The 22,142-nt window shown below is 43.3% G+C and overlaps 2 protein-coding genes across 9 annotated transcripts; one reads left to right on the plus strand and one right to left on the minus strand.

The window, feature by feature from the left end:
* The first annotated feature begins 1,887 nt into the window (after positions 1 to 1,887).
* Positions 1,888 to 9,228, plus strand: LOC124048971 (VIP36-like protein). 8 transcript variants are annotated; one of them, XR_006841334.1, is made up of 8 exons: positions 1,888 to 2,220; positions 5,910 to 6,012; positions 6,141 to 6,258; positions 6,365 to 6,427; positions 6,833 to 6,869; positions 7,151 to 7,255; positions 7,500 to 7,601; positions 9,017 to 9,228. XR_006841334.1 is itself a non-coding variant. In XM_046370205.1 (8 exons), exons 3-8 carry the CDS (start codon positions 6,211 to 6,213, stop codon positions 9,197 to 9,199), a joined length of 534 nt encoding a protein of 177 aa, XP_046226161.1. In that variant the 5' UTR covers positions 1,888 to 2,220; positions 5,910 to 6,012; positions 6,141 to 6,210; the 3' UTR covers positions 9,200 to 9,228. The 8 variants fall into 8 exon arrangements, 5 of the variants coding, with proteins under 5 accessions (XP_046226161.1, XP_046226162.1, XP_046226163.1 ...); XM_046370205.1 differs by having other exon boundaries at positions 6,837 to 6,869; XM_046370206.1 differs by having other exon boundaries at positions 5,923 to 6,012; positions 6,837 to 6,869.
* A 3,993-nt stretch (positions 9,229 to 13,221) lies between these two features.
* LOC124048973 (WW domain-binding protein 1-like) lies at positions 13,222 to 21,062 on the minus strand. The gene is made up of 4 exons (XM_046370210.1): positions 20,801 to 21,062; positions 19,776 to 19,878; positions 19,359 to 19,526; positions 13,222 to 19,091 (listed from the first exon to the last, which is right to left on the minus strand). The coding sequence occupies exons 1-4, from the start codon at positions 20,861 to 20,863 to the stop codon at positions 18,616 to 18,618; spliced, it is 810 nt and encodes a 269-aa protein (XP_046226166.1). The 5' UTR covers positions 20,864 to 21,062; the 3' UTR covers positions 13,222 to 18,615.
* Between the last annotated feature and the right edge of the window lie 1,080 nt (positions 21,063 to 22,142).

Genomic DNA, 22,142 nt, shown 5'->3' on the forward strand with positions numbered 1-22,142 from the left:
GACATAACCTGAAAGTCCGCTAAGCAAGGAGGAAGCCACGGCTCCAAAACCGCCATAAAAAAGCCAGACTACGGTTTGCAACTGCACATGGGGACAAAGATCATACTATTTGGAGAAATGTCCTCTGGTCTGATGAAACAAAAATAGAACTGTTTGGCCATAATGTCCATCGTTGTGTTTGGAGGAAAAAGGGGGAGGCTTGCAAGCCGAAAAACACCATCCCAACCATGAAGCACGGGGATGGCAGCATCATGTTGTGGGGGTGCTTTGCTACAGGAGGGACTGGTGCACTTCACAAAATAGATGGCATCATGAGGGTGGAAAATTGTGAATATATTGAAGCAACATCTCAAGACATCAGTCAGGAAGTTAAAGCTTGGTCTCAAATTGGTCTTCCAAATAGACAATAACCCCAAGCATACTTGCAAAATGGCTTAAGGACAACAAAGTCAAGGTATTGGAGTGGCCATCACAAAGCCCTGACCTCAATCCCATAGAAAATGTGTGGGCAGAACTGAAAAAGCCTGTGCGAGCAAGGAGGATTATATAAACCTGATTCAGTTACACCAACTCTGTCAGGAGGAATGGGCCAAAATTCACCAAACCTATTGTTGGAAACTTGTGGAAGGCTACCCGAAACATTTGACACAAGTTAAACCATTTAAAGTCAATGCTACCATAAACTAATTGAGTGATTAATTGATTGAGTGTATGTAAACTTCCAACCCACTGGGAATTTGATGAAAGAAGTAAAAGCTGTAATAAATCATTTTCTCTACTATTATTCTGACATTTCACATTCTTAAAATAAAGTGGTGATCCTAACTGACCTAAGACAGGAATTATGAAAAACTGTGTTTAAATGTATTTGACTAAGGTGTATGTAAACTTCCGACTTCAACTGTATGTGGTAGTGGTGGAGTCAGGACCTGAGGGCACACAGTCTGTGAATGTATTGTGATGTTTTTTAAATTGCATAAAGTGCCTTAATTTCGCTGGGGATCTATAATAAATACAAATGCAAAAATGTTAGGATGTATAAGTTATCCTGTACGAGCTTTTGTACCGAATATGTTACGTTATTACAGGTGTCAAGCTTATGGGCATCTGGCAGCAGAGTGTAGGAGGGACGTTCCTAGGTGGCAGCAGTGTGTAGGAGGGACGTTCCTAGGTGGCAGCAGTGTTTAGGAGGGACGTTCCTAGGTGGGAGAAGTGTGTAGAAGGGCATGAGACAAAAGACTGTGTAGCATTAAGGAAAGTTGTGGTATGTGTTAATTGTAGGGGTGCCCATGGAGCTGGGAATCAGAAATGTTCTGTGGGAGAGAGGCAGGTTGAGGTTTCCAGGGTTAGAGTTGTGCAGAAGTAGTCATATGCTGAGGCAGTGAAGAAAGTAGAGGAAGATGGGTCAAGGGGGATCCTGATAAGAGTGGTGTCAGTAGTAGATTTGTACAGTATAGAGGGATAGGCCAAGAAGTGATATATGTTTCAGTAAGATTGGATTTATTGCATTTATAGCAATGGTTATCAACTGTACTGCTGGGATGGAATGTAAGTCGCAGAAAATTGAGGTTGTGGTGGCAGCTGCCGAGAGGTATTTGGGTGTGCGAGATTTGACATCAGAAGAGGTACAGGGTGTGTTAAGTGGTGGTGTCACATCCTTTCAGGTTGTTGACTTGAGGTAGGACTAAATAGATTTAAATAGTGGTTTAAAGTGGTGCTATTTTCTTTGTGTGATTGTAGTGTTAGATGGTAGAGTATTTGTTTATTTATACATTTTTTAAATAAAAGTATGAGGGAGTTGTACTCCAGTCTAGTAGGTGGCAGTAATGAAACATTTATTGGATGCCAACTGCCATTAAACCTCATCAAAGAAGAAGAATAACGTGGTTGAAGTAGAACATCTTTGGTTGAATGAGTGGAGTCGCAAACGATGATGGCCGCCATGATAAACAAGAACTGCCAGATACTTTGATTCGTCAGACTATGGCTCTAAAATTATATTGGACTTTTGTGTTTCTTCTTATTTTAGCAGGTCGATCGTTTGCAGAAGATGGGCATTGTGAAATGGATGAGTTTCTGAAAAGGGAGCATTCATTGTCAAAGCTCTATCAAGGTAGCTAAATTGTGCAGGATCACCGGTTATTATAGACCCCTTTCTGTGTTTGCAAAAATTGCCACACGACTCGAGGGCGACGTGGGCAAGTTGGTGGCAGACCAAGGGTGAGTTCTTATTGCGCGCCAGCAAAAAAACGCCTCTATTTACATATTGATTATACGTGAATTTCACACTACTTTGGGATTATAGTTGGTTGGTAAACCTTGTATGAATTTCCTGCTAAATATAATGTTCATGTCATCTTCGCAAATCAACCGAATTAACGTTATACTTAAACACTTCAACCAGTAAAATTGCTATTTGACAAGCTTTTGCTACAGCTTATATCACAATGAGCGTTAGCATTGTAGTAAACACCTGCTGTTTCCAAAATAGTGAATTTGCAAAGGTCACAACCAAATATGCAAGCAATAATCACAATATAATTGTGTGACATTACAACAATGTTGTACTGACTGTTAAATGCTGGTCATAAGATGAATACTTTCCTCCCACTCCATCAAAAGTATATTTCTATCTATAGTGAATAGGCTGGTTTTATATAAACTCAGCAAAAAAAGAAACGTCCTCTCAATGTCAACTGTTTTATTTTCAGATAACTTAACATATTTAAATATTTGTATGAATATAACCAGATTCAACAACTGAGAGATAAACTGAACAAGTTCCACAGACAGGTGACTAACAGAAATGGAATAAGGTCTCCCTGAACAAAGGGGGGGTCAAAATCAAAAGTAACAGTCAGTATCTGGTGTGGCCACCAGCTGCATTAATTACTGTAGTGCATCTCCTCCTCATGGACTGTTCATTCTGTGAGATATTACCCCAATCTTCCACCAAGGCACCTGCAAGTTCCCGGACATTTCTGTGGGGAATGGCCCTAGCCCTCACCCTCCTATCCAACAGGTCCCAGACGTGCTCAATGAGATTGAGATCCAGGCTCTTCGCTGGCCATGGCAGAACACTGACATTCCTGTCTTGCAGGAAATCACGCACAGAACGAGAAGTATGGCTGGTGGCATTGTCATGTCAGGATGAGCTTGCAGGAAGGGTACCACATGAGGAAGGAGGATGTCTTCGCTGTAACGCACAGCGTTGAGATTGCCTGCATTGACAACAAGTTCAGTCCAATGATGCTGTGACACACTGCCCCAGACCATGATGAACCCTCCACCTCCAAATCAATCCCGCTCCAGAGCACAGGCCTCGGTGTAACATTCATTCCTTCGATGAGAAACGTGAATCCGACCATCACCCCTGGTGAGACAAAACCCCGACTTGTCAGTGAAGAGCACTTTTTGCCAGTCCTGTCTGGTCCATGTGCCCATAGGTGATGTTGTTGCCGGTGTTGTCTGGTGAGGACCTGCCTTACAACAGGCCTACAAGCCCTCAGCCCAGCCTCTCTCAGCCTATTGTGGACAGTTTGAGCACTGATGGAGGGATTGTGCGTTTCTGGTGTAACTCGGGCAGTTGTTGTTGCCATCCTATACCTGTCCCGTAGGTGTGATGTTCGGATGTACCGATGCTGGGCAGGTGTTGTTACACGTGGTCTGCCACTGCGAGGATGATCAGCTGTCCGTCCTGTCTCTGTAGCGCTGTCTTAGGCGTCTAACAGTATGGACATTGCAATCTATTGCCCTGGCCACATCTGCAGTCCTCATGCCTCCTTGCAGCATGCTTAAGGCACGTTCTCGCAAATGAGCAGAGACCCTGGGCATCTTTCTTTTGGTGTTTTTCAGAGTCAGTAGAAAGGCCTCTTTAGTGTCCTAAGTTTTCATAACTGTGACCTTAATCGACTACCGTCTGTAAGCTGTTAGTGTCTTAATGACCGTTCCACGGGTGCGTGTTCATTAATTGTTTATGGGTCATTGAACAAGTATGGGAAGCAATGTTTAAATCCTTCACAATGAAGATTTTTACGAATTATCTTTGAAAGACAGGGTCCTGAAAAAGGGATGTTTCTATTTTTGCTGAGTTTATGTCAGAGGTCGATCGATTATGATTTTTCAACGCCGATACCGATTACTGGAGGACCAAAAAAAAGCTGATGCCAATTAAATCGGCCGATTGTTTAATAGAAAAAGATTTTTAAATAATGACAATTACAACAATACTGAATGAACACTTATTTTAACTTAATACATCAATAAAAATCCATTTCGCCTCAAATAAATAATGAAACATGTTCAATTTGGTTTCAATAATGCAAAAACAAAGTGTTGGAGAAGTAAAAGTGCAATATGTGCCATGTGAAAAAGCTAACGTTTGAGTTCCTTGCTCAGAACATGAGATCATATGAAAGTTGGTGGTTCCTTTTAACATGAGACTTCAATATTCAAAGGTAAGAGGTTTTAGGTTGTAGTTAATATAGTATTTTTAGGACTATTTCTCTCTATACCATTTGTATTTTATATACCTTTGACTATTGGATGTTCTTATAGGCACTATAGTATTGCCAGTGTAACAGTATAGCTTCCGTCCCTCTCCTCGCACCTACCTGGGCTCGAACCAGGAATACATCGACAACAGCCACACTCGAAGCAGCATTACCCATCGCTCCACAAAGCCAAGGGGAATAACTACTCCAAGTCTCAGAGCGAGTGACGTTTGAAACACTATTAATGCGCACCCCGCTAACTAGCTAGCCATTTCACATCGGTTACACCAGCCATTAGGCTGATAGGCTTGAAGTCATAAACAGTGCTATGCTTGTGAAGAGCTGCAGGCAAAACGCACGAAAGTGTTGTTTGAATGAGCCTGCTGCTGCCTATCATCGCTCAGACTGCTCTATCAAATCATAGACTTAATTATAACATAACACACCAAAATACAAGCCTTTGGTCATTAATATGGTCGAATCCGGAAACTATCATTTCGAAAGCAAAACGTTTATTTCAGTGAAATACGGAATCGTTCGATATTTTATCTAACGAGTGGCATCCCTAAGTCTAAATATTCTTGTTACATTGCACAACCTTCAATGTTATGTCATAATTACGTAAAATTCTGGCAAATTAGTTCGCAATGAGCCAGGCTGCCCAAACTGTTGCATATACCCTGACTCTGCGTGCAATGAACGCAAGAGAAGTGACACAATTTCACCTGGTTAAATTTGCCTGCTAACCTGGATTTCTTTTAGCTAAATAGGTTTAAAAATATATACTTCTGTGTATTGATTTTAAAAAAGGCATTGATGTTTATAGTTAGGTACAGTGGTCCAACGATTGTGCTTTTTTCGCAAACGCTCTCTTGTTAAATCATCCCCCAGCATTGCATCGATTATATGCAACGCAGGACACGCTAGATAAACTAGTAATATCATCAACCATGTGTAGTTATAACTAGTGATTATGATTGATTGATTGTTTTTTATAAGATAAGTTTAATGCTAGCTAGCAACTTACCTTGGCTTCTACTGCATTCGTGTAACAGGCAGGCTCCTCGTGGAGTGCAATGAGAGGCAGGTGGTTAGATCATTGGACTAGTTAACTGTTAAGGTTGCAAGATTGGATCCCCCGAGCTGAGAAGCTGAAAATCTGTCGTTCTGCCCCTGAACAAGGCAGTTAACCCACTGTTCCTAGGTCATCATTGAAAATAAGAATGTGTCCTTAACTGACTTGCCTAGTTAAATAAAGGTATAAAAAAATATATATATTTTTTAAATTGGCAAAATCTGCGCCCAAAAATACAGATTTCCGATTGTTATGAAAACTTGAAATTGGCCCTAATTAATTGGCCATTCCGATTAATCAGTCGACCTCTAGTTTGTGTGTTCATGTGTGGGTTCCTCCAGCTCCTCCCATTAGGAATTGATGGGCGACGACATGGTAACCACAGAGCAGGTGCACCTCACATCTGACATGCAGAGCAAGCAGAGGGCAGTGTGGAGCCGCATTGTGAGTAGCCTTTAGAACACTGCACACTGTTATTATGTCTACATAAATGATACTTATTCTCTCTATGCATATCACATTTTGCATGGCTTTGTCTAAATTGTCATATCTATGTGTGTTTGTGTGTCCAGCCCTGTCACTTAAGGGCCTTGGAGTTACAAATGCACTTTAAGATTCATAGCCAAGGAATGGAGAATCTTAATGGGGATGTACTGGCAATTTGGTACACCAAGGAGCGCATGCAGGAAGGTACTGTCCCAACAATGTAGTTCCAACAGAAATATCATAGTGTTGGTGCAATACAACTGTATAAATGCATTTATGTTGTTATGTCGGTCCTGTGTTTGGAAACCAGGACCTCTTCACAGGGCTGGGTGTGTTGGTGGACACGTACCCCAATGAGGAAAAACACCTAGAGGTATGTGCATATATCTGCTAGCCTCTTCTATGTGTTTCTGTGGAGGGTAGGAGTAGCTACAGTACTGTTCCATGTTATGTCACATTATATAATAGGATTTTTATCTCAACTACTTCCTGTTTTTTTCACACTCATTGTACCGTCTGTTAGGGGTGTTTATTTATGTGTCATATCCTGTCAAATCTGGATTAACATGTCCTGATCTTCCTGTGCTCCGAGAGGGGCTTTAGACAACTGACACCCAAAACCTCCCACCTCAATACAAACTTGCGTCATACAAGCAAGCCAATACAGTGGAATATTTATGAGGTTTTGTTGGAACGCTTGCTTGGGCAGGGCTCACAGACCTTGTGTAAAGGGCCTTGTCTTGTGTTGTGCTCCTCTGTTTTGTGCATCCCTATGGAGACAGGCGCAGAAGATGAGGTACACCACACGCACACAGGTACCCAATGTTTGGACCACCCACCTCTCATACCAAAAGCCCCCCATACCCCTCTCCTTAGCCACTCCCATCAACCCCTAATGAGCTTGCTGCCCCATGTTGTTGTTGTTTATTACCCAGTAACAATTCTTTGCACCTTGAATGACTAGGGGATCAGGCAAAGGAAAAGGTACATTGTACCAGCAGTATTGTATTGTTGTGACTGCTGTTTCTTTTACCTATTCTCCTTCTCTCTCACTGTTCTGTGTCTCACTCCTTAATTTTTTCACACCTTCCAACAGAGGATCTACCCCTTTGTGTTGGCGATGGTGTCTGCACCGCCATGCTGCGCAACCACAATCACAACACTTCCATCTTCATCAAGATACGTCCTCTGCAGGCCCACGGTGAGAATACACACACACTCATTTTAAAGGCTCAACGAAATATCACTATCCAAGTTATTGTGTTATAACTATGTAAATAATGATGTAATCTGAGATGCATATTGAGTCACTCTGGAGTCTGAGAAAACAGTTATGTTGAAGTGAATTGTTTCAAAACACATGTCAAGTATATTATGCCTTGACTGTACTAGGTAGTGCCTTGGCATACCCTGTGGAGCATACTCCCAATTTCTGTCTCTACTAGATAATGATTGACATGGATGGAGAGACTGCCTGGACATACCGGGGGTGCGGTTGCCTCAGGGCTACTACTTTGGATCCTCTGCCATCACAGGAGATCTCTCTGGTAGTACTCTCCTCTACTGTGATTGACATAGTAGTGTTAATAAAATGGCATTTACATTAACTGTTTTATTGCCTATGAATTATCACCTAGTTTTAATTTATTGCCTACTTGATGGTGTTTCATTGAGGTGTCTAATTTCCAGTTAGATGTGGCCATCCCAGATTATTATCATGATAAATTGTATTAACTCATTATGACCACACTGCCCAGAATTAAATTCATGTGTGTAACGGTTTTCTTCCTGGGAAGGAAAGGAGGACCAAAATGCAGTGTGGTTAGTGTTCAACATCTTTAATATCGACGATAAACGAGAACACTACAAAATACAAAACAACAAAAGTGAAAACCAAAACAGTCCTATCTGGTGCAATGACACAAAGACAGAAGACAATCACCCACAAAATACCCAAAGAACATGGCCACCTAAATATGGTTGCCAATTAGAGACAACGACAGACAGCTGCCTCTAATTGAGAACCAATCTAGGCAACCATAGACATACAAAACTACCTAGAAAGGAAACAGCCCCATAAACATGCAAAACCCCTAGACCAGGAAAACACATAAATCCCCCATTTCACACCCTGACCTAACCAAAATAATAAAGAAAACAAAGATAACTAAGGCCAGGGCGTGACAATGTGATGCATAAGTGAAATTCAGAGGGCATGTAGTCTGATAGGAAACGAAGATATTGGCATAGAATTACATATAGAACTATAATATAGTAATTTCTGTGGATATTTTATTGTATTTTTTTTTAGTTGGTGTTTTTGCTGCAGTTTGCCTTGAATGATAGAAACATTATGTTCCTCACAGACAATCACGATGTGATCTCCCTGAGACTGTACAAGCTGACGGTGTTACGTAGTGAGACATAACACCGTCAGATGAGATCCCTCTACCCAGTGTAGATAACATAGACCTACTAAGGCGTAAGGATCGCTACCCCTCTCACACAAACAGAAGAGCATACCCAAATAGGGTAACGCAAATGAATGTGTAACAGTTATTCTTGATGAAAAGCTAAACTACAAATGCATACTATCAAATTATTAGGTTAAACTATTAGAGCTCCTTAACCAACTCAGTGGCCTTATGGTTAGTGTCTGCCCTGAGATTGGAAGGTTGGGGGTTCGATCTCCGATCATACCAAAAAAAGCCTTTCTGCTTGTCACTCAGCAATAAGGAGATGGATTGGAGATGCCCTGGCCTGCGTTAGACTAGCGTCCTGTCCAGGGGGTGTAATTGTACGTCAAGCTGTCCAGGGGGGTATAATTGTACATCAAACCAGAACGGCCACCTATGTGCCGCTCTGTTTCCAAGGCTTAGGGCTCCTTGTCACTCTTGTCACCTCCAATTGTTTACCTTTTCTATCCATCCTAACATATTTTTTCTCTCTTTCGCTCTGTCAGTGGGTGAGAATGAAGAGGGGTGGAGTAATATTGCCATGTTCTTCACCATCCTCTTCTCCATGCTGGGCTGTTTCCTGCTCATCGTGGTCGGCCTCATCGTCTACAGCATTTACATTACATTTAAGTCATTTAGCAGACGCTCTTATCCAGAGCGACTTACAAATTGGTGCATTCACCTTATGACATCCAGTGGAACAGTCACTTTACAATAGTGCATCTAAATCTTAAAGGGGGGGGGGTGAGAAGGATTACTTATCCTATCCTAGGTATTCCTTAAAGAGGTGGGGTTTCAGGTGTCTCCGGAAGGTGGTGATTGACTCCGCTGTCCTGGCGTCGTGAGGGAGTTTGTTCCACCATTGGGGGGGCCAGAGCAGCGAACAGTTTTGACTGGGCTGAACGGGAACTGTACTTCCTCAGTGGTAGGGAGGCGAGCAGGCCAGAGGTGGATGAACGCAGTGCCCTTGTTTGGGTGTAGGGCCTGATCAGAGCCTGGAGGTACTGAGGTGCCATTCCCCTCACAGCTCCGTAGGCAAGCACCATGGTCTTGTAGCGGATGCGAGCTTCAACTGGAAGCCAGTGGAGAGAGCGGAGGAGCGGGGTGACGTGAGAGAACTTGGGAAGGTTGAACACCAGACGGGCTGCGGCGTTCTGGATGAGTTTTAGGGGTTTAATGGCACAGGCAGGGAGCCCAGCCAACAGCGAGTTGCAGTAATCCAGACGGGAGATGACAAGTGCCTGGATTAGGACCTGCGCCGCTTCCTGTGTGAGGCAGGGTCGTACTCTGCGGATGTTGTAGAGCATGAACCTACAGGAACGGGCCACCGCCTTGATGTTAGTTGAGAACGACAGGGTGTTGTCCAGGATCACGCCAAGGTTCTTAGCGCTCTGGGAGGAGGACACAATGGAGTTGTCAACCGTGATGGCGAGATCATGGAGGAGCCGAGGTTCAGCTTGAGGTGGTGATCCGTCATCCACACTGATATGTCTGCCAGACATGCAGAGATGCGATTCGCCACCTGGTCATCAGAAGGGGGAATGGAGAAGATTAATTGTGTGTTGTCTGCATAGCAATGATAGGAGAGACCATGTAAGGTTATGACAGAGCCAAGTGACTTGGTGTATAGCGAGAATAGGAGAGGGCCTAGAACAGAACCCTGGGGGACACCAGTGGTGAGAGCGCGTGGTGAGGAGACAGATTCTCGCCACGCCACCTGGTAGGAGCGACCTGTCAGGTAGGACGCAATCCAAGCGTGGGCCGCGCCGGAGATGCCCAACTCGGAGAGGGTGGAGAGGAGGATCTGATAGTTCACAGTATCGAAGGCAGCCGATAGGTCTAGAAGGATGAGAGCAGAGGAGAGAGAGTTAGCTTTAGCGGTGCGGAGCGCCTCCGGAACAAGAACAGCCACTAGAACGAGAACAGACAAACGCTTCTACTGAGCGGGAGGGAGGCCTGTCATCATAACCTCTATTACTGCAGACGAAGGACAAAACTGCACAAACCACTGACAAGACTGACAAGACTGAAATGAGAACAAGACAGAGACACTGACCTCTCAATGTAAACCAATATGCTGACAGACAGCGGTACCCCTGGGACAACACTAGTGAATCCTGGAAAAGACTGAGCAGTAGATGGATGCATTTAAACACTACAGCAACAAACCACACTGACCCCTGCCATAAGTAGAGATAGACTGATACCTTTTTACTCCCTGTCCCTACCCCCACCCTCACCAACCAGGCCTTACTCTACACACAAATGTACTGACAACGTGAAAATGACCTGTTGTCATGGACAAAATCTGAGATGACACTATAGCCAAAAATACTTTAGACATGCCCTAGCTGCATGTGAAATTTGGTGTCTTTTATCACAAAATACACCATTTCCCCCCTGCTGGCTACACTGGACTCTGCCATTGCTGGTTTTGTTTTTGTCTTTTTGAGGGTCTGGAGAGATTGATTTATACTGACAGATGAGAATGTCAAAGGGACAAAGTAGCCGATGTGTTCTTACTCGAACAGCCCACATGACCAGCTCCCATTAGCAGAACACTGGCAATTGATGCGTCACTTTTCAGCTTCGCTCTAGAAACGGCATTAGGATAGTTACATGTATGTCATATTTGACTCTATGGCGCTTGTAATCGATGTAAGTCTTTGTGCATTTCAATTGGTTCAGACAGGCTCATACTCTATTGGGGGCTGCAGGTAGCCCAGTGGTTAGAGCGTTGGGCCAGTAACCAAAAGGTTGCTGGATCAAGTCCCCAAGCTGACGAGGTAAAATTCTGTTGTTCTGCCCCAGTTAACCCACTGTTCCCCGGGCGCCGTGGATGTTGATTAAGGCAGACCCCCGCACCTCTCTGATTCGGAGGAGTTGTGTTAAATGCTGAAGGCATTGTTGGCTTTCCCTTATTTTGTTAGCTTGAAAGATGTATGGTTGCAAATGGTTTTTATCATGTCTTAGTTACTGAAGGTAATTGAGGTCATTTTAACTCTGTCATGATTGTCACAATTAGGTAGTTTGTTGATTTTATTGTGTATATGACTGTATGAAATGGAAAGGTGAACGATCCCTCTCCCTTCAGGTTGCATGTTCTTAAGGGAATTTATTTCAATTAGTTGCCTGTTCTTTTTATTGTTCCTACTACCGTTTTAACTTAGTCTACATTGTCTGTCTTCTCATTTTTGTGTGCGGTATACTCAAATTTGTAACTTATGACATGCCTCACGTTCTTGCACATGCCATCTATAGTTTATATATATATATATATATATATGCCATAGTTATATTACAGGGCGAGTCTGAGTTTGGGACTTTCCACAGAAAGTATTGGGTTGGTTGATACTGCGGAAGAGAGCACAAGTGAGGTTTTTCTGCATCTCATGTCTTCGTGTGGTGGAAAAAACATTACATTCAAGTCAGACACTTTGTTTCACTGTAAGTGTTAGGCTGTGCTCCCTTTGCTTGTCTGTACCGTTTTGTGTCATATTACCAAATAGCCCTCGCCAGTAGTATGGATTCCAGAACAATGTGTACATTGCAGTTTCTCCCAGAATCGACCTCATAATGCAACCAATAACATTTCAGTCATTTAAAGGATTTATATAATCCCTGCTCTGAAAGGGAAAGTTGGGAAATGGGACACTGTAGATGAATCCATTATAATTCCACATGTTCTGCAATATAGACTCACTGAGCCTCACACTGAACCCTGTGTTTTGTCTCCTAATGAACAATGTTTGAAGACCTTGGTGCACTGCTATCAATTACCAATGCAGCCTTTTGTCCCTCTTGTTAAACCACCTTATCTCAGTGTGGGGCGGCAGGTAGCCTAGCAGTTAGAGCATTGGGCCAATAACTGAAAGTTTGTTAGTTAGAATCCTTGAGCCGACTAGGTAAAACAAAATGTCCTTGAGCAAGGCACTTAAACTTAATTGCTCCTGGGTTACTGTCAACGGGTGTCTCAGGAGTGGGCTGTGCAAAACAAACACATTTGTCCTGTTCCACATGTAAAACATAAGCGCCCCCTATTTGACATCTTTCCACTGAGGAACATAAAATAGGGGAGATTCTTTACTATACTGATGGTACACTTGTTTTTGTTGCCATTAAAGAACGACCTTTAGTGACATCAGTTTCCTTACTTGTTGGACTTCTGCTCTGGAGATGGTACTGTAGGTTATTTACATGGAAGTGACCAGAGATGTACTGTGTGGATAGATTGTTCTAATTTTAACCAAATGGTAGGTCATGTTTATCCCTAGTCTCGTAATGCTGCAGTGGAAATACCAGTATTATACTCTTCACAAGTCATGTGATTGTATATCATGATAAAACACATGGTTAGTTTACTTATCACAAGGTCTGCTGGTTCTGCACTCATTTTTAACTTGAAGCTTTACCCCAGGCATGTCAGGCAAAGTGGGACTATTATATTTGTGACTGTCTTTGTCCTTAAAGAAGGGCAGGTTAAGAGGCCATGCCTTGGGGTACTCATCAATAATGACAGCCGCATGCTTCAGGCACCATCTCACACTGCCCTTCTGTGCTCCTCCTCCAGATCAATATCTCAACTGCTTCAGATGCCTGGGTGGGGCCACTCTGGCTGAGTGGAGTAGGTTATGCCCTCAGCTAGTCCATCAATGTCAACACTATAGGCTTGAGAAACAGTACAGCATTCAAAGGTTAGTCAGAGCCAAACAACAGTGCCAATGTTTGTTTTATTATACAAAAATAAAATCCTAATTACCCAACAGTACACAGCAGACCCCCAACTAAACCAAAGCATTCAAATGTACCACAAATGAGTGCTTTTTTTTTCCTACACTTTTTTGGGGACTTGATCTAGACAGGAAAAAGAACACGAAAGGGTCTGATTGTGGTCGACCGGTTCCTTCTCTAACTGGGTGTTTGTTTTGCAAAGTCTTTCTACATACGCATCAGCCACAACATCGACATCCGCCTGACATTATCTATGGTTGAGGGAGAAATGAAACAAACATCTGGGTTTCATGTTGGTCAAACAAACTCCTGGGCTAGCGGAGGTGTACACTAAACAACCCATTTAAGAGACCTGATCATTTTCTCCACTCGGTTATCTAGCACTGGGATTAGATTTGCTTCCATACTTGATAAAAGGTCACATTCACCATCTTCTATATGAAAATGTTGGGCAATCAAGAAGAGAAGGCAACCATTAAGTAGTCACTGAAAATGTCTCAAATGCAATAAAAACAAGCCATCTCACGGTTTACAAATACACCATGACAGCGCAACACACAAGGGGTGGAACAGTGGCAAAGGTACCCACAGGACCAACAGAATAATATTATTCTGAGGAGAGATTAAATAGTATTAATACAACAAAATATAATTCAAAACACTCCTTTAGTTGACACCAGTTAAACAGATGTAGTTTTTCTTCATAATAAGCAGGAGTAATGTTCTTAGCAGATCAGAATGACAGACTGTACTTCTATCCATGTCACTAAAGACTAACAGAAACAAAAGACTAAATTAACTAGAATGGCTTTTTATCTTTACTCCCAACCCACCAAGAGGTAACATGTAGATATACACATTTACTTTCAAAGCATACACACGAAACACACCATAGTAGCAATAAAAACAAAAAATAAACAGAGGTACACTTGCGACATGTACTGAGAGTAATATTGCTTGTACTGGCAACCACACAGAAGAGTTATTGCAGCACATCAATGGGTTTGTTATTTTTTGCATAGGCTAGTCAGTTACAGTACATTAGAGGCGCGTGGAGCAGAAAAGAGGAACAATTTAGGGTGAAAGGAGGCCTTTGGTGTAGTGTGTAAGGTAAATGAAACAGACAACTGTGCTAATGGTAGATTCTGAAAGATGCCAAATACTGATGCCCATTAAAAAAAATGTTTTCTATTCATGACAATAGGATCATGTGTATGAGACAACGTGTGGGTTGAGTACAGTGATAATTTAGATACAGGCAAACAATCTCAAAAGATAATTGTGTCTGCATGATCTTAAGGATGATATATGCAGAGGCAAACCCCATCTCACAAAGACAAACATTGGTGTGGGTTGCCACAGTTTCTGTTACCATGCTCGGTATGGTCGGGCCCCCGGAGGAGGAGGGGGGGGGGGGTGTGTCTCATGGTCTAGAGGGATGCAATGAGCCATGGCTAAAGCCCCCATCACTATCACACCTGGGGCTAGTTACCTCATCAGGGGCCACATACCCAACCTGACACTGATCCTAGCTTGTGCCCTCTGTGCTGGTATATGGTGAGAGGCCATAGGGGACTGGGTGGGGTTTGAGAGAAAGAGACCGAGCGAGGGATAAGAGCTTCACGCGCCTCTGTGAACATTGAAACAAAAGCAAACAGGGAACAAAAAGGCCAAAGATGCTTGAAAATATACAAATCGCCCATTATTCACACGAGTACTACAAAAGTCCAAAGAATTATGTTCACATATCGCCGGTGTCTGCAACTGTAGGTAAGAGGAAAATTACAGAGCAGATGAATGAAATTGATGGGCGTTTGTCCATGACTGACTGATAGCCCTTTATCTAGGTAAACATGTGAAAGCCAAACAAGAGTTTGCCCAGTAAGTAGTGAGCAATGGGACTGAAAAACTATGGGTCCCCATTTTCTTTTTCAGAAACATGAAACACCCTCATCATAATCTTAATTTATCTATATTGCATAAAAATAAATGCACTTTAGCATCTACATTTGTCAGTCCCCCCCCAACCATTCAAAAAACAAACATCTCATATGAGCACAAGAAAAACTAAAACAAAGGATTTCTTAACATGATTTTGTTTGGTACTAATTCAACATCCTTTCAGGTCAGTTCAAATATCAAACTTATCTAGATCATATCCTTGAAATAAAAATACAATAATAACTAAAGAAAATGGGGTTTGGGGGAGGAAAAAAAAGAGATCAAATAACCACAGATACACAAGCGTTCTGACTAAACAAATGTTACCTATTCTACATGCCAGCTTTTACAACATATGATCTCGTCTTGTGGTTTGACTCGGATACATTTCCTGCAACTCATAACCACAGTCTAGAATACGTTGAGCCAATCGATACATCAGACTGAGATAATTTTACACTTCGGACTCCATCTGTATAAAAAGGACTCCTCTGGACTACTAGAAACTATGCACACCATGCTTCAAACATGGGGGAGGGGGGCTAAAACATTTTAGGTTTCTTTCAAAGCACAAGTCTGGAATATAATCGCCTACTCTTCAAACACAGACTAAATGTGTTGTCGTCTACCTGTCCCCAACTACATTTTACGACCGTGCCACAGTAAGGCATATATTTTCTTATGCCTCAGAAGGAGCACTTAAAATGAGTGTTCATGTGCCTTCTGAGGGGTATCCTACAAAGCAAGCTGGATCTACTCAGGGTTTTCTAAAGCTAACCAGCTTCACATTACAGCACAGGCTTTCTCTGTACTACAACCATGGATAATATTTAAAATCAGTCATATCCCTCAAATAAAGGGGGTGATGACATAATCTTTGCAAGTGGGAGGGAATCTGATTTCATAGTCCTCAACTCACAGCCCAGTCATTTCATTCATGATAAGTGGAGTTAGCCGACCCCAGAGCAGGTAAGTGCTGAAGGATTCGTTGCCATAGAAATGTACCTGGCTCAAAGTTGAGCCACCATAGAATCAGGAATTAGAATACTATGTGAGCCACTTTCGTATGACTGGTTATCCCGAGTTGAACTCAGGGTTCACCAAAGGTATCTCGCCAACTCATCAAACCTGCTTCGTAGGATACCCCTCTGTTGTGGTGCACCTTGAGCCTCATGTCTGTTCCCTAGCAACCTACCAAGGCAACTTATGGTGTCTTATCAAAAACATGTTAGTGTCCTAATGTGAGCGGGTGAGTCTTTGTGAGTGCATGACTATCCTCTGACTTTCCAGCATTACTTTTATAGTGTCAAGACTTAACACTTGAAGACAGACAACTTATTGATTGATAGTTGAAATTGATGTCTTTATCTGTCCTTTTTCATTAGCAGTGAAATAATAAACAGTGCATCAGTCCATAACCTACTTGATCAATAAGTGCTGCATGAAAGCAAATCAATACCCTAAATAATAAAACTTTCATATCTTCACTGCCATTTAAAAGACACCCAAGACAGCTGGACTTTTGTGCTTATTCTTTTAGGTGGAACGGCAGAATAAAACACACTCCCGATTCTACGGCTGTGCTTCGACACATGCTGGGCAAGCAACGCACTTCACTGGTTTATCATAACAGTGTGCAGCTGCACTAACAGCAAAGCCAACCCCATCCCACTGAATGGAAAATACCAACACAAATCTGTCACATTGCTTCTACAATGTTCACACCACTGCAAGCCAAGGGCGTATGCAACAGCACATTGCAGGCCCGGTGCAAAGTCATAACATGATGAAACTAGATACATGGTGTCTATACTTAAACCTTGGTTCACTCCGTCAGAGTCCCACATGGCCAGGGGACTCGTGGCGGAAAGGGAGTGACACTATCAGACTCCGGCTGCTGCTGGGTAAAAACAGCAGCGATTCATCATTGTCAGCTCGGGGCCAATGGCCTGGGAGTAGTAGACTATATGAAACACTGGCCCGAAAACACACGGTTGCTGACAGGACAAATCAGAACACAGATCTACCTACACAGACATACAAATTAATTACTCATGCCCTCTAAACAAGAACCCAGTGCATTTTTTAAAAGAAAAGTGGTCTAAAGCCTGGTGAGTTGAGTGCACTAACTTACACCAGGGGCCAGGACACTGAGGATACACTAAATAAGACTACACTACTCCACACTCACAGCATCCCTTGGATAAGAGATTCTTTGCCATTGATGTGGGTTATAGTGGCCTCAGCTGAAGCAGGTTTTTAGAGAAGTAATAAAAAGATAAGAAAATGATACAGGACAAAGTACTACACTGCTGAAACTTCAGTCTTCCCAACAACATACCCCTTACCACTCGGTGAGACTGTCAGTCCTTCAAAATGCTGCTGACCCCACCACACACACGCCACGTTATTTCACCGCCGGTCTGTGAAAACACATACACGGTCGACCACCACAATGCTTTTTATAGATACCAAGTTGCAGGCACAGCAATGGGATATTGTCACGTCTTCAGTTCACTTGGCCAGTCAGACCAGATAATCACATCCGTTCCAGTCCATTCAATACCTTTCAGTCCGGCCAAGTGTTGACCGGAGTACTGGTGGAGACATGAGGGATGGGTGTAGGAGGGGTGGAGTCTAATGTTACTGGGACACAGTTCAGAAAGACGCTATAAGAGACAGGCACATATTCACTTCCCAGCCTTCTCTCTGGATGCAAATAGCCCTGCTGTCACTCCACAAGGAAACCAGATGCAGGCCAAGATTACCTCAGGGGTGACATCACTTTGCAGCTGTGTCCTAGATTACACAGTACACGCACACAAACCGCTGCAAAAACAAGTTCTATCCCTAACAGTTTGTATCCCCTGGTCAGGACTGTGTCGGGTAGCATGATCTTATGTTTTGGCCCCTATGTGCTGGGGCCTAGGGATTGGTGAACATGGTGGTACACCATCCTGCCCTGTCCCCACAGAGGTGAAATGTTAGAAGGACCAAAGGAAAAATGTCCAGGCTAAACAGTTGGGTGGGAGAGTGAGGGACAAGTGGGTGGGTAGATGTAGTCAATTCTGTACCAGCATCAGCACCTCTTCTTGCCACTTGGTAGATCTCTAGAAGTTGGCATTTTCATCATCACCATTGCAAGAACTAAACAAAGCAGATGAGGGACCATCCATGGGTATTAAAAAATTAAACCGTTAGCCAAACTAAGCATCTTTTAAATAAACTTTGTCATCATTGGCGTCATTTTATGGATCATAACTGACAAGCATGTCAAAGAGCAGGACAACCTGGTTCATTTGGTGAGTCGTTGTGGGACATTTCATTTGCTGGTGGTGTCTGGGTTATTGTTATTATGACAAGGGCACTCCCTCCCTAAAGCGCAGATCCGGCAGCAGCAGCAGCCTCTGGGTGGTTGGTGGTGGCGCTCAGATCAGGCGGTCTCCGGTGCTGGCGGTCTGGCCTTTGGGCTGAGGCCCTGGGGTTCTCTCTTTGTGTCTGATGTGGTGGTGCTCGGAGGCAGAGCAGCAGTCCCCCCCTGGCCCCCTGACACACCTGCTCCTCGTCCTCTTCCGGCCCAGAGCTCTCGTCCAGTTGGCACACACACACCTCGATCCCTGAGTCGCCAGTCACATGCCTGCGCCGGGTCACCAGCTCCTCTTCCACCAGTCGTTCTGATTTGCTGGGAGCAGATGTGGATTCCTGGTCTGCAGAGGAAGTAGCGGCCTGCTCTTCTCTTGGAATGTCCTCTGTTGGGGGCTCCAGCACCACAGCAGCTTCTGATTGGATGGGGGGCAGTAGGATAGGAGGGGTGGTCTCTGGGGGGGATCTCGGAGTAAGGCGGAGGTGGAGTCGGGGGATGACCCACCACCTCTTCATAGTCAGGAAGCTTGCAGTCTGTCCAGAACCCTGGGAGTAAATACACACACAAAAAAAAACCACAGGAGTCAACCATCTTACCAGTCTAGATAGGGTTAGCTGGTGTTGAACTAATTCACTAATTGTCAGATATGGTTCTGAATCTGCTAAGAACCATCTCCAACTACCAGGCCTAGTTACTGTAAACAGTTAACTCAGAGGGAGAGGTGAAGTAATTTCAGGGCTGTAAGGTCTGGAGGCATCCAAGCCCAGTGCAGATGGGGGTAATAAGTGTCCCGCGGGGTTTAAAAGACTCACTCAAGTTGAGGGGTGGAGGGGAGATGAAAGAACTAGAAGCTCCCTGATAGGCCATAAGGCTGATTTCGCGCTGGCGCTGTTCCTGCTGCAGCCGCATCTTGACCCGACGGTGACGGTAGGCACAGCAGCAACTCAGCATTATGATGAGGGTCCACACCAGCCAGAACCCTACACAAAACAATCACATAGTTACATTCTCCATCAAATAATTTCAGCTTATGTTAATTAGGTTTAACGTTATTGATTTCGGCACCAAAACATGTAAAATTAGTGACTCGAAAAAACAAAGTGACACATTCAGAGATTACTATCATGAAGAATAAGTCATGGAAATATCGTCAGAAAATAAATATGGGAACGGGGGAAGAGGGACTGAGTGGTGCCAGAAAAGGAGAGAATAAAGGGCACTGAACATACACCACAGCTCATAGTAGTAAGTGCAGCACTCTGTCTCCCCGCAGCAGTAGCCCATCTCACACCGGTATTGCTCATTGTTCACTCCAAAACAGAATTCCTTTCCCTAAACAAACACAGGCATGTTATTCAGTGACATCCTACAAAACACAAACGAGGAAAGCTATGTATTATGCATACACAACTGTTTGACATAACTTCACATTGGCATTTACTGCACAAAGCACTGTAGAAAGCATGCCTGCAAAAGGCACAGACCTACTCTCACTGGGGATGAAAATTGTAGGCGCATTCAATGTTCGGAAAATCAAAACAGGTGTTGCAGTGATAGCTAGCTAAGTGACATTTCAGGATGATACAACAATGTCATAGTAGTAGCTGCCAAATGACCTCACAAATTAGTTTTAAAAGGTTAGCTAACTACCTTTTTAACTAGGTACTAACGTTAGAGGTAAGCTAGCTAAACATGTTTGGCCAGTAGTTAACGACGGTAACAGCAAGCTATGCATCACTGCCAACAAATAAACAACGGGAAAAACGCAGTTAGCCAGCTAACGTTAACTGGTCATTTAGCATGTTAGCTAGCTATGTTTGTTTACGGGTTTTAGCTAACAGCCAGCTATTGATGTTATTTATTTGTTTTATATACTTCAAATTGTGGCCACTTACTGTATAACAAAATATGTCGCCGTATTGTCCACAAATGTTTGAAAGCGTTAACACTGGCTAACGAGATATTTAGCTGTGGCTAGTTTATCAGCTAGTCTTGAAAGATGTTGCGCTGCAGCTAAATTGGTATATGGTAAGATTTCGGATAATATCGATAAGTATTTCAAGCTATAAACATTGTGTAAATATATCAAGAAACAAACGATTTGGTCAAACTGACGTCACGCAAAGTTGGAGTTGCTAGCGAGCCCAAGTTCTTTTGTGGGGAAAAAAGGCACAATAGAAGGCCTACTTCCAGCTGCGATCCACGGGCTTGGTCGAAAGCGCCTACAGCGCTATGAAAGCAAACTGCCGCTTACCTGTACCAACCAGGTCCCGGTGCAAAGCAGACCAACAATGGATCCCAGTGTTTTCTGTGGCATCTTTCCCCGTTGTTGGCCGAGAACACGACGGGAATCATATAGCAGTTGATCCAGAACTTGTGAAATGAACAGCTAATTCAAACCGTTACGTACGCGACATAATTTGTCCCTGTCGAAAGGCGTTTGAATTCTCAACCAGAAAATAAGAGTTATATTTTGCACCAGCCACTTGAGGGCGGTGTTGTGTCTATACAACACCAACTGGAGAAGCATTACTTTTGTGCAACTGGTGCGATTTAAACGAGTACCAGAGACAGAACAATGAGCCAGATGTTTCAATCTGAAGCATCCGGTTGGCGTTTCCACTCACCACCAAATATGGTCATGAAAGGAAGTCCAGTGGCGGGCAGTGGGAGAAGATTGAGCGATATGGATTTTGGCCGAAATTCTGCTAATTTTCTCATCGATTAAAATATATAATCTCAATACAGTTTTCTGCTACCAAGAACTAAAATATGTTACTAACACAGGGGACTAAGTTTTGTAGACATTACCATTTGCCAAAGTATTTAAGAACGTAGTTATTGACCACGCGCACTTCACAGAGTAGACGTTCCCTAACGGAAATATGCAAATAATGCTATAACGCGCCAATAGGATCTCGCTAGCTCTTGCTTGGCTCTGCCACCTCTTTGCTTGTTCTGCCCACTATGATTCATTTGCGCCTATTGAAAACGATAGGCTATGGTCTATCTTTGGTTCTTTATATATATAGTAGCAAAATAATGGGTAAGATTACGGAGACATAATTTATAGGTTGACAGGTAAGGGTGCTCTCTGAGCAGCTAAATGGTCTTTACCATTCGGCCATCAGATTTGCCACCAATGCTCCTTATAGGACACATCACTGCACTCTATACTCCTCTGTAAACTTGTCATCTCTGTATACCCGTCGCAAGATCCACTGGTCGCTGCTTATTTATAAAACCCTCTTAGGCCTCACTCCCCCTATCTGAGATATCTACTGCAGCCCTCATCCTCCAAATACAACACCTGTTCTGCCAGTCACATTTTGTTAAAGGTCCCCAAAGCACACACATCCCTGGGTCGCTCCTCTTTTCAGTTCGCTGCAGCTCGTGACTGGAACGAGTCGCAAAAAACACTGGATCGTTTTGTCTCAATCTCTTCATTCAAAGATTCAAGCATGCACACTCTTACTGACAGTTGTGGCTGCTTGTGTGCTTCTTTCCTTTTGTGCTGTTGTCTGTGCCCAGTAATGTTTGTACTGTTTTGTGCTGCTACCATGATGTGTTGCTATCATGTTGTGTTGCTACCATGC

Source organism: Oncorhynchus gorbuscha, linkage group LG11 (genome assembly GCF_021184085.1).
Source record: "Oncorhynchus gorbuscha isolate QuinsamMale2020 ecotype Even-year linkage group LG11, OgorEven_v1.0, whole genome shotgun sequence".
In the NCBI taxonomy this organism is placed as follows: Eukaryota; Metazoa; Chordata; class Actinopteri; order Salmoniformes; family Salmonidae; genus Oncorhynchus; species Oncorhynchus gorbuscha.